This window comes from Bison bison, unplaced genomic scaffold (genome assembly GCF_000754665.1).
Source record: "Bison bison bison isolate TAMUID 2011002044 unplaced genomic scaffold, Bison_UMD1.0 scf7180017864066, whole genome shotgun sequence".
Taxonomy (NCBI): Eukaryota; Metazoa; Chordata; class Mammalia; order Artiodactyla; family Bovidae; genus Bison; species Bison bison.
The window spans coordinates 2,368,854-2,386,171 of NW_011494638.1; the positions used below are offsets into that span (position 1 = coordinate 2,368,854).

General features: G+C 37.8%; 1 protein-coding gene across 1 annotated transcript in view; it reads left to right on the top strand.

Annotated features, from left to right (window-relative positions):
- UNC13C (unc-13 homolog C (C. elegans)) overlaps nucleotides 1–17,318 on the top strand; it is a 673,935-nt gene that overhangs the window by 269,372 nt on the left and 387,245 nt on the right. The window contains exons 6-9 of the mRNA XM_010836764.1: nucleotides 579–657; nucleotides 1,683–1,688; nucleotides 2,806–2,877; nucleotides 16,183–16,402. Coding sequence (XP_010835066.1) covers nucleotides 579–657; nucleotides 1,683–1,688; nucleotides 2,806–2,877; nucleotides 16,183–16,402 — 377 coding nt within the window. The remainder of the gene's footprint in view (nucleotides 1–578; nucleotides 658–1,682; nucleotides 1,689–2,805; nucleotides 2,878–16,182; nucleotides 16,403–17,318) is intronic.

The following is a 17,318-nucleotide window of genomic DNA, read 5'->3' on the forward strand; positions in this document are numbered from 1 at the left end:
GAAAAAGTTGCAGTGAACATGCTTATATGACATTTAATCTTGTGCATTTATCTTTGGATAATTCAGATAAGTGGAAATTATGGTACTGGGATAATCACTAGTATTTTAAATATGTTGGTAAATTCTTAAGATTCTGCTTGGAGTTCAATCTGTGAAGACACAATGTACACACACACAAAAATAGTATTTTTGCTATAAAAGTATTTTTTTTTAATCATTGCAGACAGATCAAACTTTCACCAAAACTGGTTTGATTCTGTTTCTTCCTCTAGGTGCAAAGTTCCATATACCTAACAATTTTAATTATCCTCTCTGTGGTACAATAAAACAATGTGTCAAACCAGACCATATATAATTCTTCAAAGTATGAAACCATCTAAGATGGAGAGTGATCACTATGTGTGATAGTTGGTCTCTTACTTTGGGGCAAGGTCCTTGAGTCTTGGATCTTTGCTGCTGCCTTAACCAGTATGGTAATCCTTTAACCTTCTTTCACAGACTTTTTACTACAGACAGTGGAATTTTTTTAATAGGAAGTCTATTCCCCATTGAAATCATTCCTTCTCCCCCTCTTTCAGAGCTGGTCTGGGACTTTATGGTATTGACAGTATGCCGGATCTCCGCAAAAAGAAAACTCTGCCTATTGTACGAGATGTGGTGAGTCACTCCTGTTTAATTCATTTTGACTGCATGCGTTGTCTTTACTAGATGTCATATTGTCCTTCTCATTAATTGCCTAGCCTGTAAATATTTCATAGCATAAAACACAGAAGAAGCTGGATGCTAGCAGCATTAGGCTTATTATTTCTTTAAAGTCGATTAGATGGAGGAAATAGCTCTAACCTTTTGACAGCTTTTGATATTAGGTGAAATTACAGATTGAGTTAAAATAGTGCTATAATTGAGCAAAAAGGAAGTCATACAACATGCCAAGCAGTCTTCTGCAATTGGGCTTTGATGTGCTCAATTTTATAAATGACCATGAGTTTAATTTGCAGTGGAAGGCTGGATTTGAAGTCTTCACCTTAACCCTATAATCTTTAGCATTTTATAAAGCAAGCAGACAATGTTAATTAGTTCTTTATTCTTTAAGATCACATCTAACCAAATTAATAAGCTGTTTCACTCTCCAAAGAAAACCATAGCTTCCAGGTCATTAAATCCTATACTAGCCCTGAATATAACTCTGAATAACAAACTCTCCTATAAGGAAATATGCTAGAGACTGCTGGGAAATGAAAAGAATTGATAATAGTCTGTATTAAAGTCTAAAAAATAGCCCATCAACAGGAAAAAGAAATGTTTTCTATCATTCACAGTGTTTTCATGTTTTGGAGGCATATTCTTAATGGTTTATTGCATGAAAATATATTTCCCCCAGAGAAACTGAAGTTTCCCTTTTACAACAATGTACACAGATTCTTAATACTGGTAATTTTTAATTTTGCTGTGAAAACCTTTATCCGAAGCTCATCACTTTAGCTTTAAATTAGAAAAGACAAAGTCTTTCCTGGAAAAAAACTTATGCTGGAAAGCATGATATGTCTCTACAGTTACCTCAGATTCCTGCTGTTGTAGTATGACATCATTTTTTAGCATTAGGCTTATTTAGCATTATTATGTTCTTTTCTCATATGTCTAATTATTTATATTTTATTTTCTCTATCACTTGGACTCTTCAGGCCATGGTAAGTGATTTTTAATTTATTTAATTAATATTTGGCAGTCTTCTCAAATACTACTCTTATTCATGCGATCTAAGAGAACATGGTGGGGAAATAAAAAGAAACATATAAGAATAAGAAGTTTGGTTTCTATAAGGATTTAACATCTCCATTCTGAAAGATAGAACAACTTATGTAAATAGCAAGTGCAAATATGGACTAAAATAGACTAAAAACAAAATTTGAGGGACAGTAGTTGTCAGTGATAAAAGACTATCTTTGGAGATAAGTGCCCTATAAGTTTACATGGTAGGGGTGGAGACAGATGGAAAGTCACCTCCCCGCTTAGGACTGTACTGAACTTAACTAGGCACAGTGTCTTCGTGGCTCCAAGTAGATATATTTCTGACCCCTAATGGAGGAGAATATTTATTATTCCCATCTAGAACTGATTTCCACAGTTCTCTATAGTACCATTGAGTACATTAACCTTATATCATGTATATTTCTAGTGGGAGCCGTATAATGGTTCTATTTTACAGGGGAAACTAAAGGAATGTAACTCTTACTTAAAATCACCTAAGTTACCAGCAGTGAGTGAAGAGAACAAATCTGGGAATGATGATTCTCACTTGATAAAATGCATACTTGGTAAGAAAATACATTGGCTAGATATGGAAGCATATTCCAGGAAACTATAGACAACTCAAGAATCATCTAATACCTGTTGTGATTCAGGGCTATCAGAGAGGTGAGCTGGCTCTGTATCAATGGTCATGTTTTATGAAGGCATGTGATTATGGTTTTCTTGGAGAAAAACAATGTTTTAGAAGTCTCATGCTAGCCTAAAAACCTTGGGTTACTCAGTCTTTCTTACTGGGCCTCAGTTTTATCATCTGTGAAATGTAGGGTCTAGGTTTGATGATCTAAAAGGGACTTTTTTAGCTTTAATGTTCTGTGATTCCACATTCTGGATGAATTGGCTGACTACTGAATATAGTATGTCCCTGTTACCTAAAGTGTGAACAGTGATAGTCTATACTCTTATATTTTCATCTTCTGCTGAGTAATAGGTAAATAACAGTCACCTCATGTATCAGTAACTCATGATTGTCTTTTTTGTTTGTTTTAATTTTTTAAGACCCTGGCTGCCCGGAAGTCTGGACTCTCCCTGGCTATGGTGATTAGGACATCTTTAAACAATGAGGAATTGGTAGGTGCAGAGTCAGCTACTAACTATACATTGATCATAGTCTGGGGAAAAGCATTCTGCTTGGGCTGCTTGTTTGTTATGTTTATTCCAAAGTTCTAGGAATAACTGGGAACATGCAGAAAGTCTCACCCTGAACAAATTTCCTCAAAGCCTCAGCTGCACTATCATACAAATTATCCTGTGTTGCTCAAATATTCATGTACCTTCCCATCTTTACAAATGCTATTTCATCCAAACACAGTTTGCTTGTTATATACACCTGAAAATTCCTGCTAAATTTCTACATAGTCCACATGTTGCCTCATTTTTGAGGCTTTCCCAAACACCTCCCTCCCCTTTTGGCTCAATTATTTGTTTCTTCCTCTGGGCCTTCCTAGCATTTAATCACAAACTCCAGAGGATGGTATGGTTAAGAGTGAAGGCTGCATGGGGTGAATCCCATTTGGACTGCTAAATTAGCTTATTATATCTGGCAAGTTATGTAACTTCTCTGGGCCTGAGTTCTCTCATATGTACAGTGATGTGATAATAATACAGTAGATGAAGGGAGTGGATAAGTGTTTAACATGCTTGTACATCCTAGGGTACAGTATACAATAAATATGAGCTGGTGCTTTTATGATTTTCGTTAGTACAATTTGATTATTTTGCATAAGCCTTCTCTTTTGACTCCATGAGGGTAAGAACTGCGTCTTGTTTGATGTCCTTGTTAAATGTTTTCATCCCTATTGCTTACTACATAGTCTGGCATGAGATAGATGCTTTGTCAATTCCTTATTGAATGAAAGAACCAACATGATTAGAAGGTAGAAATAGATTGCAAATATCTAGATCAGGGATTCTTGAATTCGGCTCATTAGAATTGCCTGTGTGTGTGTGTGTGTGTTGCTCAGTCGTGTCCTACTGTTTGCAACCCCATGGACTGTAGCCTGCCGGGCTCCTCTGTCCATGGAATTCTCCAGGCAAGAATACTGGAGTGGATTGCCGTTCCCTTCTCCAGGGGGTCTTCCCGACCTAGAGATTAAACTCAGGTTTCTCCTGCACTGCAGGCAGATTCTTTACCATCTGAGCCATCTAGAATCACCGAGGGGAGCTTTTAAACCCTGATGCCTGGGTCTCACTCCCATGAATGATTTAACTGGCTTCAAGTGTAACCTGGATAGAAGGGTTAAAAAGAAAAAAACCTCCCAGGTAATTCCAATTCCAATGAGCAGTGGATGTTGTGCCATGGTAACTGCATCCTGCCAGCCACTACTCTGGGGCTTGTATCCAGGAAAATTTATCTGTGCCCCTGTGCACAGATTATTGCAACTGTGTACTACCTCCTCCAATTTAGAGACTTTGTCTTTCTTAGAGAATAAAAACATGGCCACTATTATTACTTGTTTTAAATTTCTATATACTTGACATGTAAACACCATTATTTACATTTTTGTTTCTCATTTTCTTCTTCTTTCATTGTCATCTTCCACCCAAAGCCAACCTTTCCTAGGTCTCCATCAGCAAACCCCCCTCAGCCCAATACATATCAGCAGTAGTACATGTCTATTTGAATATCTGGGTGCTACAGCACATTCAGAACATTTTGTATTGTGCCATGGTATTTTTAAAACATGACTGCTTTCCCAGGGGCTTATTTTTATCTGTTGGGTTTATTATGCCATGTAATACTTCCAGTGTAGTTTGGATACAAGAGAAAATAAACATTCTCTGATACATGAAAAAGCCTCTTATTGCTTACTGAATCTCAGAGTATCCAGTCTTTTGCTTCAGAGGAAATAATCAAAATGGAAGGTTTTTATTGGATAGACTTCTAGACTGTTTTTTTATGTTTTAAAATATTGTCTTTGGTTTAAAGCACAAATACTCATCCCTGTGAAAAGTTAAGAGGAAAGCAATAGAAATTAGAGGAATGCCTCTACATTTTCTGAAGCTCTGACAGAGAGCACACCCTCACTGTATGGTTAAAAGAGCTATTGGTCAACTGTTCCTTTACTTAAAAGTATTCATTTTAGTTTTAGTATTTAGTTTCAGAAGGGCTCTATAAAAGATTTTTCTGTGTGAGTGTTGGGTGGATGAACCAAGCCCAACAGTTCCTGCTAAAACTCATAAAGCCCATTTCCCTGGGGCCGGCGTCTCAAAATGCAAATGAAATATGACTTCCATACAACAGGCATATTAAATCTCATTCTTGACAAGCTGTCACATTAAGTCATTACATGGGCAACTAATATAAACGCTGGAGTGAATAATTTCTAGTTCCTGGTGCTGCAAGTCCCAGGCACCCTCAATGTGAAGCATGAAATATTTGCCTTTACATGAAGAAAAATGACTTGGCCATGTGCAAAAAGGTAGCCCTTCTATTTGAATAGCCCTATTCTATTTGAATTAAAGAGATGTACAGTAAAAATCTCAGTCATCTCTTCGAAGGAAGGAAAGTGCTATAAAATCTGAGGCAAGTTGACAGTGGGTAGGCCAGCACCATCTCCATTGACACACAGTTGGCAGTGGGCAAATCACTGCCAAGTGCTCCATCCGTCACCAATTCCCACTCACCATGAGGAGCTACTGGAGTTGATTGGGAATCTCAGTCTAATTAGCCCTAAAGGCCTGAAATTTCTAAATAGTCCAATCTGGTTGAATAACACAAGGCAGAATAACAATCTGGTATTCATACACAGTAATCTGCCTGGCGATATACTGCTTAGCTTTGTGCCTTGCTTTCTCAGTGATAATTTCCTAGGTTTGGACCCAACAGTAGCACAATCAAAGTAAATCCACTCAACATTTCAACAAATATGGACTGTCTACTATGTTTCAGGCATTGTTTCAGATTTTGGAAATAAGGCAGAGAACAATTCATCTAAAAATCCCTGCCACCATGATGCTTATAATGTAGTGAAGGGAGAGCTGACATAACGGTCACCCAAGGACTGTTGCTATGGTTCTTAGTAGAAGCTCTTAGTTGGTGGGGTATTTAAATTAAGACAGGCTTAGATGATGGTTGGGAGAAGGCAATGGCACCCCACTCCAGTACTCTTGCCTGGGAAATCCCATGGATGGAGGAGCCTGGTAGGCTATAGTCCATGGGGCCGCTAAGAGTCGGACACGACTGACGTAACTTAGCATAGCATAGCATAGATGATGGTTATGGGAAACTCAGAGTAAAGAACCCAAATCACCAAGGCTAAAAGAGATTCTCAAACATGGTTTGTTCTATCTGGGTTGATGGCCGTGTTTAGGAGGCTGGCCTAAGGGCATGCCTATAGAGTGTGTGAATTCTCACTAAGGGTTGATTTGTCTAGGGATATAGAGGTCCTTCTTCCAATACAGGATTCAGGCAAAAGCAAAGGGACTGGCAAGAACTAGGTGTGAGAGTGATCAGGAAATCAGACCTGGGTCCTATTCCTAGCATGACACTAGAAGAATACATGGGAGAAGGAAACAGGTCAGAACCACCTGCCTAGTATCTGGGATTCAGTCTGAAAGTTGAAGGCTCATAGTTCACCCAAGGAGTCTAGGGTCCTGCTCATAAACAGGAATCCTTTCAAACCACATAAATGATTGTTGAAGTGATGTGATCTGAGTTTGAATCTCAGATTCAAACTGCTTTTCAGAACTCATTTCTTGTCCTTACACTTTATCTCCCTCAGGCTCATCCTTAAATTAATGCAGTAATACTTATTTCAAAAAGAGTGAGCATTAAGGAAATGTCTTGCCAGGCACAGCAATGGCCATCAGGGCAGTGAAGTAGGAACTTAAGGTCAAGAATGCAGAGTACATGCTGAGCCCAGTGCATCCCTGTCGCCTTTGCACCTGAGCGGCAGGTTGCAGGGAGAATTGACAGGGGCTTCATTACAAGCAGTGTTGCTATTGGTCTTGCTTCTTGCCTTCTTCAAGAGCATGGTCCTAGGCTTGAGAAAAGTGTTGGTCCAAGTCTGCCATTTATTAACTGAGCGAACTTGGGCAAGTTACTGAAATTTTCTGGGCTTCAATTTTCTCATATGTTTGCTAATTATGTAAAATGTTTGCATCCATATTCATTAGTAAAATGGCTTATGGTTTACCATGTCTTTGAACAATCATGGCATCAATAATAAATTAATTTTGTTAAATAAGCTAGGGAGCTTTCCTTTTTGTCACTTCTCTGGGATGATCTATGTGAAATGCATGTTGCTGTACCTTGAAAGGGAGAAGGCAATGGCACCCCACTCCAGTACTTCTGCCTGGAAAATCCCATGGACAGAGGAGCCTGGTAGGCTGCAGTCCATGGGGTCGCTAAGAGTCGGACACGACTGAGCGACTTCACTTTCACTTTTCACTTTCATGCATCGGAGAAGGAAATGGCAACCCATTCCAGTGTTCTTGCCTGGAGAATCCCAGGGACAGGGGAGCCTGGTGGGCTGTCAACTATGGGGTCGTACAGAGTCAGACACGACTGAAGCGACTTAGCAGCAGCAGCAGCAACAGTACCTTGAAAGACTGACAAAATTTGCCTCTTAAAACCGTCTTGTAGTTTTGTTTTGGGGGGGGGGTGTTTGTTTTATTTGAGGGTAGTTATTTGACTACTGAATCAATTTATTTAGTATAACAGTTCTATTCCCGTTATTTAAACATTTGTTCTTGAGTCAATTTTGATAATTTATATTTTTCCCAAAGGTTGTCTTTTTTTCTAAATTTTCAAATTGAATACCATCAAATTGTTCATATAATTGTATCATTCATAAAAGCTTGAGCTGTTTTTATCTTATTTATTTGTACTTTTTTCTCTTTTGTAAGTCAGTATACAAGAGATTCTCTGGCATTTGTTGACTCCATATACTTGATTTGCTTTCTATTTCATTTATTTCTGTTCTTGTCTTATTTGAATTCATCTTCTGCTATTTGTATTTATCCTGAAGCTATTTTTCTAACTTACTAAGTTGAATATGTAGTTTGTTAATTTTTATTGTTGCTGTTAACTATTGTTGTTGTTCAGTTGCTAAGTCCTGTTTGACTCTTTGCAACCCCAGGAACCACAGCATGCCAGTCTTCCCTGTCCTTCAGTATCTCCCAGAGCTTGCTCAAACTCATGTCCACTGAGTCAGTGATGCCTTCCAACCATTTCATCCCTGTTGCACCCTTGTCTTCTTCCCTCAATCTTTCCCAGCATCAGGATCTTTAACTGTTTCATACACACAAAATACATACAGCATCAACGAAGTGAAAAACAGTACAAACACCTGTATATCCATCACTTAGCTTTGAAAAGAGAATATTTCCACCCTCTGTGTATTCCTTTCTCAATTTCTTTCTCCTTCCAAACTTCAAAGATTTTATATCTATCATTTTATTGCTTTTGTTTATATTTTTAACCACATGTGTATAACTTAATTTTCTTTTTGTCTTTTCTAACGTATGCATTTAAAACTATCCATTTTCCTCTTAGCACACTTTAGCTGCATTGTACAAATTTTGATATATAGTGCTTTTCTTGTTGTTTAGATAGAATTGTTTCATAAATGGTCCAGTGATTAGTATTTTGACTCATCAGTTATATGGAAAGTGTTTTCATTAATATTCCAAAGATAAGGGCTTTATTTTGTTACTGCATTGTATTCAAAGGAGATGGACTGTACTTTAGTCTTTCTTATTTAATTGAGGATTGCTGGACTTCCCTGGTGGCTCAGACAGTAAAGTGTCTGCCCGCAATGCCGGAGACCTGGGTTTGATCCCTGGGTCAGGAAGATCCAGTGGAGAAGGAAATGGCAACCCACTCCAGTACTCTTGACTGGAAAATTCCATGAACTAAGGAGCCTGATAGGCTACAGTCCATGGGGTCTCAAAGAGTTGGACATGACTGAATGACTTCACTTTCACTTTATAGCTTAATACATGATCGGCATTGTAGATATCACATCTGAGCTTTTTCTGTTTTAGTACATAAGTTTTGGGGCTTCTATATCTCTAATAATTTCTTTCAACTTTTGCTAGTTGATCTTAATAATCATTTAAATGATTTTTCCTTAAAAATATTCTATGTGATATTAATACAGCTACCCTAAATTTTAGTTCAGTTGGTAAAGAATCCACCTGCAATTCGGGAGACCCTAGTTCAATTCCTGGGTCAGGAAGATCTGCTGGAGAAGGGATAGGCTACCCACTCCAATATTCTTTGGCTTCCCTTGTGGCTCAGCTGGTAAAGAATCCGCCTGCAATGCAGAAGACCTGGGTTTGATCCCGGGCTTGGAGAAGGGAAAGGCTACCCACTCCAGTATTCTGGCCTGAGGAATTCCATGGACTAAAGTCCATGGGGTCACAAAGAGTTGGAGATAACGGAGTGATTTTCACTTTCACTTTCACTAAATTAGGTTAGTATCCTCTTTGATAGAACTTTTTCTAGCCCTTTATTTACATTTTATTGTGTCTTTATTCATATCTTACAGAAAAACAACTTGATTTTAAAATTTAATTTCAGAATTTTCCTTTTTATGGGTGAATTCTATTTTGTGGATGAATTAGTTCTATTACTTTTTTTTAATTTACTATTTCTCTTCATTTTACTCTGTTTCCTTTCTAGGTTTATATTCTGTAGATTGAGTTTTCTTTAGTTTCCCTGTTTTCCATTAAATAGATTGAAGTTATCTATACTATTTATTTTAATAAAGTAGATAATTTTTAAATGTTTAATTAAAATACTTTTCAAATTTTAAAGTGATCAGTAACCCTGTCTTAAATACACACACACACACAGACACACACACACACATATATATAAAGATCTGAAAGTGCTTAGGCTTTGGTTACTACTCTTAGTGCAACATTAGGTAGGAGGCAAGTCTGAATGTCATATCTGAAAATGATATGAAAAGCCCAAGATCAAAGCCCATGGACTTTAACTGAATTCCAAACATATCTCCTAGGTTTCCAGAGAATCCACTTTTGTAATTTTGTCATTAAGTTCCTTTTTAAAAACTTTCTGAGATAACTGGGGAATCTGTTTCTTTTGAGCCCCTTCTATATAGTAAAATGTTTTATTTTTTTCCCACAAAAAACAGTAAAATGATGTTTTTTTTTGTTTTTTCTGGCTAGGTTGCCAGATTAGTTTTTCAATATACAAACTGAATATACTAATATTTCTAGAAGATTGTTAGGGAAATCAAATGAGATAAATTGAGAGCACTTCAACCATTTTGGACACATGGTAAAAAGTGAGTGTTACTTGCTCAGTCATGTCCAACTCGTTTCGACCTCATAGACTGTAACCCACCAGGCTTCTCTGTCCATGGAATTCTCCAGGCAAGAATACTGGAGTGGGTTGCCACTGCCTTCTCCTGGGGCTCTTCCTGACCCAGGGATCGAACCTGGGTCTCCCGCATTACAGGCAAATTCTTTACTGTTTGAGCCACCAGGGGAACCCCTTGGACACATAAATATGTAGTAAATATTAGTTATTATTTTTATGATTGTCTCTTTCACCACACAGCTTTCCATAGATGCATGAGTGACTTTCTTAGTTACAAAAGAGAACAGTAGAATAGGTTCCCTTTAAGAGAGATGCTCACCCCTTTCTCTCTTTTCCTTTTATAATATCCTAATCCTTCTTCCTCTTTCATGACCTCTATCAGAAGATTTATAAAAACTCAGGCTCTGCCCCAACTGATGAGAACTAGACCTTTCCACGTTAAAATGTCCAATGTTTCTCCCAGTGGAGAAATTCACCTTATTTTTGGCCTCTTATGTTTATTTATTTATTTATTTATTTTTAAATTTTATTTTATTTTTAAACTTTACAAATTGTATTAGTTTTGCCAAATATCAAAATGAATCCATCCTGGCCTCTTATATTTAATAAGTTACTCATCTTATACCACTTTATATATATATATATATATACATATATATACACACACACACACACACACACATTGAAAGCTTGAATTGGAGAAAAACCGATACTTACAGTACATGACAAATTTGTCCTAATTTGTTATCAGATCAAGTTCCTTGTCATATATTGGCATGAAACAAAATTATCTTTTAAGGTGTATATCTTGTATTGTCCTCTTCTTAAATTATTGAATCAAAAAAGAGATTTTATCACTCTTTTACTCTCTTTATTTGGACTCAATCTATTAGTTACTTGATCAGTGGTAATGTGAGTAAAACAATGTGAGCAAAAACAAACTACATAAAGTGTTCCATGTAGAGGCGCATAACTTTTAGTCTCTGTACGTTCTGCTATAAAAATTTTGCCTGAGTAATTTTACCTTCTGGTGTCAATCTTATGTAATGATTAGTTTGATTAAAAAATCAGTCATGAAATTATGTCTGTTTTTATGCTCAGGATCTTATTCTACCATTGTTCTGTCCTCATAACAAATTTCAAAGGTCTCATTTATCTAACCTTTGCTCTGCAAATCTTTCTGATGCTTTTGTCCAGAAATAGCAAAATGATACATACAGGGCAGTAAATTGATTTCTTTTCTAAAAAGCATGCATTAAGCACATGAAATACACTTAAAAACAGAAAGCATACTTTTTCCCTAGAATTATCAAAATGTGATTTTTTTTTTAAGTATAAGAAAATGATGGTTTGCATATTTCTGTGAGGGAGTACGAGAAGAAAAATAGAACTTTATTAGTTAAGTCGCTGGTTAACATGGGGGCGGGGGGAGAGAAAAGGTATGTGGCAAATGGAGGCAGCCAGGCTTTGTTCCTGTTTTAAGTGTCAACAGTTGGTAGATTGGAATTTTGGTGGCCCCAGAACACTGGTAATTGTTCTCGGTAGGAGGCTTGACTGCTTTATTTCTTGGACTCATTCTAATTTCCCCGTATAGCTGTCAATAGGAAAGGCAATTCCAGAGTCCTAATTGTTCAGGAAGTCATTTAGTAGAGCAACTTGCTTTAAATTCCAGTTTCTCGGGGCATGAATTGTTAACAAAATCTACGTCTAAAATATGCGCATCTTCTCCTTTGTAGTCCATAGGTCATACTTGGTTATTAAGTCTTATCTGAGTGAAAGTGTTCCTTGTTCTCATTTCTACAGATCAAGGCACTGTTGAAACACAGTAAAATTGCCTTATTTTCTGGAATCACTTCAGTAGTATAAAAGTAATGTTTGTTATTTTTTACTTCTCTGCAAAAGCCTGATATCCTGGCTCTAAATATAAAAATTCCTGGAAGAATATGGGTCAAACTATGCCTAAATTTGAAAGATTAAGCTATTTTTTATTTTAGGGCTTTTTCGGTTTATAAATTACTTCTGCAGTGAGCATAGATTTTATTATTATCAGAACATTCATTTTAGCTAATAATATTACATTGACTGTACAAGATTTGAAAAGTTTAGAAACATTTAAAATAGATTAGTGGCAAGTCTCCCAAATTGCTGAATCCACTCTGTCTCTCAGTCCTAATTCCAGTAATTAGGATTCTGCTTGTTCTTTGAACCATCTTCTCCATATGTCTGGTTCCTTGTTTACCTAGGCCAGAGACCCTCTCTTGATAACATAATTCCCAGTCCCCATCCTTTCACATCAGCTAGCATCCTATTACCTGCACCGAGTTATCTTTCTATCTACTCTGAGTCCTTGTATGCATGGGTATATATGTGTATATTTTTTCTCTTCTCGTTAATCCAATTCTTAATCCAAGGTAAGTGGCAGACTTCCATTTCCCATGGCTCATTTTAGGGTTTTCCTTTGTTTTCTTCTGTTTTGTTTACATTCAGTGCCCCATATCCTAGGTTTTCACCTTATTCCACAAAAGCTATGTCGTTGTAATCTTATTTGATCTGCTGTTATTTTGCTGCTAAAAATACACTCTTTCCCTCAGTATACCATATTCTCCTGAGATGATCATATCAGATGTATTTTTCCATGCTTTCCTTAGCTATTGATTTCCTGAATTTCTATGTTGACCATCATTCTATCTTATGCTTTGCTGGAATAAGAAATATTTTCATAAACCATTTATTTTAGAGTGATTTTCAGCTTTAGTAAACACATGCCCATATCTCCAAAATCAAGAATGAAAAACTCATATTATCATTTTCTTGAGACTGGGGACATATACCCTCTAGTGAATTATCTTGTTTTTGTCCAGCTTCTATAGCTTTCAAATGTTATGGTTTATTTTAATGCCCTATTCAATTGATTTTTGATGTGCTGTCTGATAAATTTTCCATGTTTCTTCTTTTTTGAAATTAGCTTCTCTTCTCATGAAATGGACCATGCTTCTTTAACCAAACCAAAACAAACATTTCAATTTCAATGAAACCTTCCCAGCTGTCTATCAAAACTGTCTTTCACTTGTTTTCCTTCAACATGTGTAATATTTTAGCAAGTGTTCCTTATATTAATACTCTTACTACAGCCTAAAAATTTAGAGGACTGCTTGTATATCACTTGAATTCAATAAAAAGAAAATGGACATAGGGGATTAGATAAAATGTGTTAATCATTAAATTTAAATTATGTGGATAAATTCATATTAAAAAGCAACTGCTTGTCTAACTCTAGGCTTTCCTGATAGATCAGTTGGTAAAGAATCTGCCTGCAATGCAGGACACCCCGGTTCTATCCCTGGGTCAAGAAGATCTGCTGGAGAAGGGATAGGCTATCCACTCCAGTATTCTTGGGCTTCCCTTGTGGTTCAGCTGGTAAAGGATCTGCCCAACTCTGCTTTCTAAGTTAATATGTATCTCTCTCTTATGTTCAGTAGCAGACTCTGTTCTGTTCCTACCCAGTGTTCCAGTTAGAATTGTTGTTTTTTACCGCTACTAAGATAACAAATTATGCAATTGCAAATATACCTGAACTCCAATCTTTTTTTTTTTTTTATTTTAGCTAAACCAACAATTCTGTACGATGCACACACACATATCACACAGTCCCCCAGGCCCTCAGCTCAGAACATAAAACCGTCTATGTAGAACTAATGGTATATCTCTTATGCCAAGAATCATTCAGTTCACTTCAAAGATATTAAATATCACTCTGCTAGGCAGTAAAGGTGAAGCAAAGATGAATAATACATGCTTCTAATTCTAATAGAACTCTTAACAGTTCTTTTCAAGACATGACATCTTCATTAAAGAATGTAACCAAGAGATTTATTGACTCAGATTATCTTTATTGAAAAGTGATGGATCCACTTGTTCTATATAAACCCTAACACAGGGTTCCCCTAATTGAGAAGTTCCCATATTTTGAACACACTTTTGATGTGTAGACTCACTTGAAATGTAAAGAACTTTGATCAGACCCTCATTGAGTGGCAAGGCTGAATGTTGCTTTTTAAAAGATAGAAAAATTTTTAGTGAAGATTAGCTTCCTTGTAGGGAAACTCCTTGTGCCATTACCAGACATATTCTGGGGAAATGCCTGGTGAGGGGAATTACTGATAAAAGGAAAAGTGCCATTTCCATACTTTGGAATTGAAGAATAATAGAAAGGTAACCATTTCAACACTGTGGGAAGATACTCTGAAATGAGATTTAAGGATGATTAATGAAAAACACAAGCACTTCCCTTCTAGTGTTGCTTATCAGCTAGACTTCTACAGAATTTGTGTAAACAACCATTCATCAGGCATCAGGTGGTTGTGGGGAATTATAAATGTAACTTCAGAGAGTGCTGGTCTTTCTCCCCAGCGAGTCACCAGCAGAGTGGGAAATGAGAAGCAAAGAGACTCATCTAAACAAATCTGAAGTATGAGCACTCTTACTTAGCATTTATTCAGTGTTTGAAGTCTATGGGCTATATTTGTTACTGTCACACAGTTTGATCATCAACAAACAGTAGACAGGTAGAGCAGGAAATTGAGGATTAGAGAACTTAAATCTCTCCATAGATTATAAGACTTTCAAGTAGCACAGCGTTCATTTCATGCCATGAAAAGGTGCTGTGCCCTAACACTCAGAGACAAGACAGCTCCTGCCTTCTGAAGCCCATTTCAACTGTCATGCAACAGAGCCTGTGCTCAGGAACTCAGGCCTCTGGGCTCCTTGTTCAGTGCTCACTTCACCAATGGCTTCCCTGCACTGTTAAAAATTATCTCCATTCAGTCATCTGTAAAGATGTGGATGGAGCTAGAGTCTGTCATACAGAGTGAAGTCAGACAGAAAGAGGAAAACAAATATTGTATATTACTGCATATACATGGAATCAAGAAAAATGGTACAGATTAACATATTTACAGGGCAAGAGTAGAGATGGAGACATACAGAATAAACAAGTGGACATGGTGGGGAGAGAAGTGGAATTAATTGGGAGATTAGCACTGACATGTATACACTACCATGTGTAAAGTAGATAGCTAGTGGGAACCTACTGTGTAACACCGGGAGCTCAGCTCTGTGATGACTTGATGGGTGGGATGGGGTGGTGACGGAAACCACAGAGGCAGGGGATATATGTATGCATAAAGCTGATTCACTTTGCTATGCAGCAGAACTAACACAACATTGAAAAGCAATTATATCCCAATAAATTAAAAAATATATATATCTCCCTTTAAGGCAGTGAAAGCAAGTCCCTGTAGAAAGATCTCTAGAAGTATACTTCGGAATTGGGGAGGGGTGTCATGTTACAGAGGATGTTATGTTAGAATCAGGGAGGTGAGGCCTGGTTAAGATACAAAGGAGGAGTGAGGGGTGTTTGTAGAAGTTTAAAATCAGCATTCAGAATACTTTCCATGACTTTATAATTTTACCAAGAACCAACTTAGACCAAAGATAGTAATATAAATTTCTTTTGACTTTTGAATTGGTGTTTCCTGAATATCTATCTCAAGCCGTAGACTAGATTATGCTCTGAGGATTGATCCAGCAGTGAGCATGATGTTCATCATCCTTGTGCTCATGAAGTAACAGGACAGAGGATGTAGTCATTATCAAGAAACCAGAGCTTTGTGCTGCCATGAAAGAACCTTGCACAGCATTGAAGCCCAGTCCCATGTGAAAATTAGGGAGTTTCTGTATTCAAATTGGAGAAGGAAATGGCAACCCACTCCAGTGTTCTTGCCTGGAGAATCCCAGGGACAGGGGAGCCTGGTGGGCTATCGTCTCTGGGGTTTCACAGAGTCAGACACGACTGAAGCGACTTAGCAGCAGTATTCAAATTACTGAATCGGACCCTGGAGCATTGAAGGAAGAATACTTAAGCAGAGTCACTGTGATGACTGTCATCACTTAAATAAATAATTAAAGAGTTCTCTCAAAATAGCATTTTCAGGAAAAAGTGATAACATGGTTTGTTTTATGTTGGACTTCTCCAGATCCATTGATGTACCTTACGTTGGTAACTTCTCTCACCTTCCCAGAAAATACATGTCTTCAAGAAGACGCTACAGGCACTGATCTACCCCATGTCCTCCACCACCCCACACAACTTTGAGGTCTGGACGGCTACAACACCTACCTACTGTTACGAGTGTGAAGGGCTCCTATGGGGCATTGCCCGGCAAGGCATGAAGTGTTCGGAGTGTGGAGTGAAGTGCCACGAAAAGTGTCAGGACCTCCTGAATGCCGACTGTTTGCAGAGTGAGTACTCAGGTGAAGAAGCAGGTGTGCAGAGCTGGTCTCATTCTGTGTGTTTTCAGCTCTTGCTAATTCTCAACAAATCCTATCCAGGCATACGAAGTTATACACACTGCCCATCAATTACCTAACTGACTTTGTTGACCCTGGCTCTGTCAGATTCCTCAGAATAACTACTTGGAGTTCAATGGCACTTGGCCCGAGTAGAAATTTTCAAAGTGACTTCCAATCTGTGTTCTTACTTTTATCTCATAATAACCCGACATGGTCAGTGGGAACATGTAAAGTCATGCTCCTCAAACAGGGCTGATGCATCCCTGAGGTGACAGCGACTGGAATTCTTTCCCAAGCCTGCTTGACTTCTGCCTTCTGCAAGCAAGCGCCATGCTCTTCTGCAGCCCCTGTGCAGACCTTAAAATTGGGAGGCCATGTATCTGAATGTCAAAGACAAATCTAACTTACCAGATATGTGACCTGGAAAAAGTTTTTCTAACTTCTCAGGGCTTCATTTTTCTTCCTTCAAATAAATTGGAATAATAAAATTTACCTTAGTGGTTTATTTTGAAGACTAAATGGGAAAGTCACTGCTAAGAATCTGGCACATAGTAGATGCTCAGTGAATATTAATGGCCTCTCCATTCTTTTCAGATCAGATCAGATCAGATCAGTCACTCAGTCATGTCCGACTCTTTGCGACCCCCTGAATCGCAGCACGACAGGCCTCCCTGGCCATCACCAACTCCCAGAGTTCACTCAGACTCACGTCCATTGAGTCAGTGATGCCATGCAGCCATCTCATCCTCTGTCATCCCCTTCTCCTCTTGCCCCCAATCCCTCCCAGCATCAGAGTCTTTTCCAATAAGTCAACTCTTCGCATCAGGTGGCCAAAGTACTGAAGTTTCAGCTTTAGCATCATTCC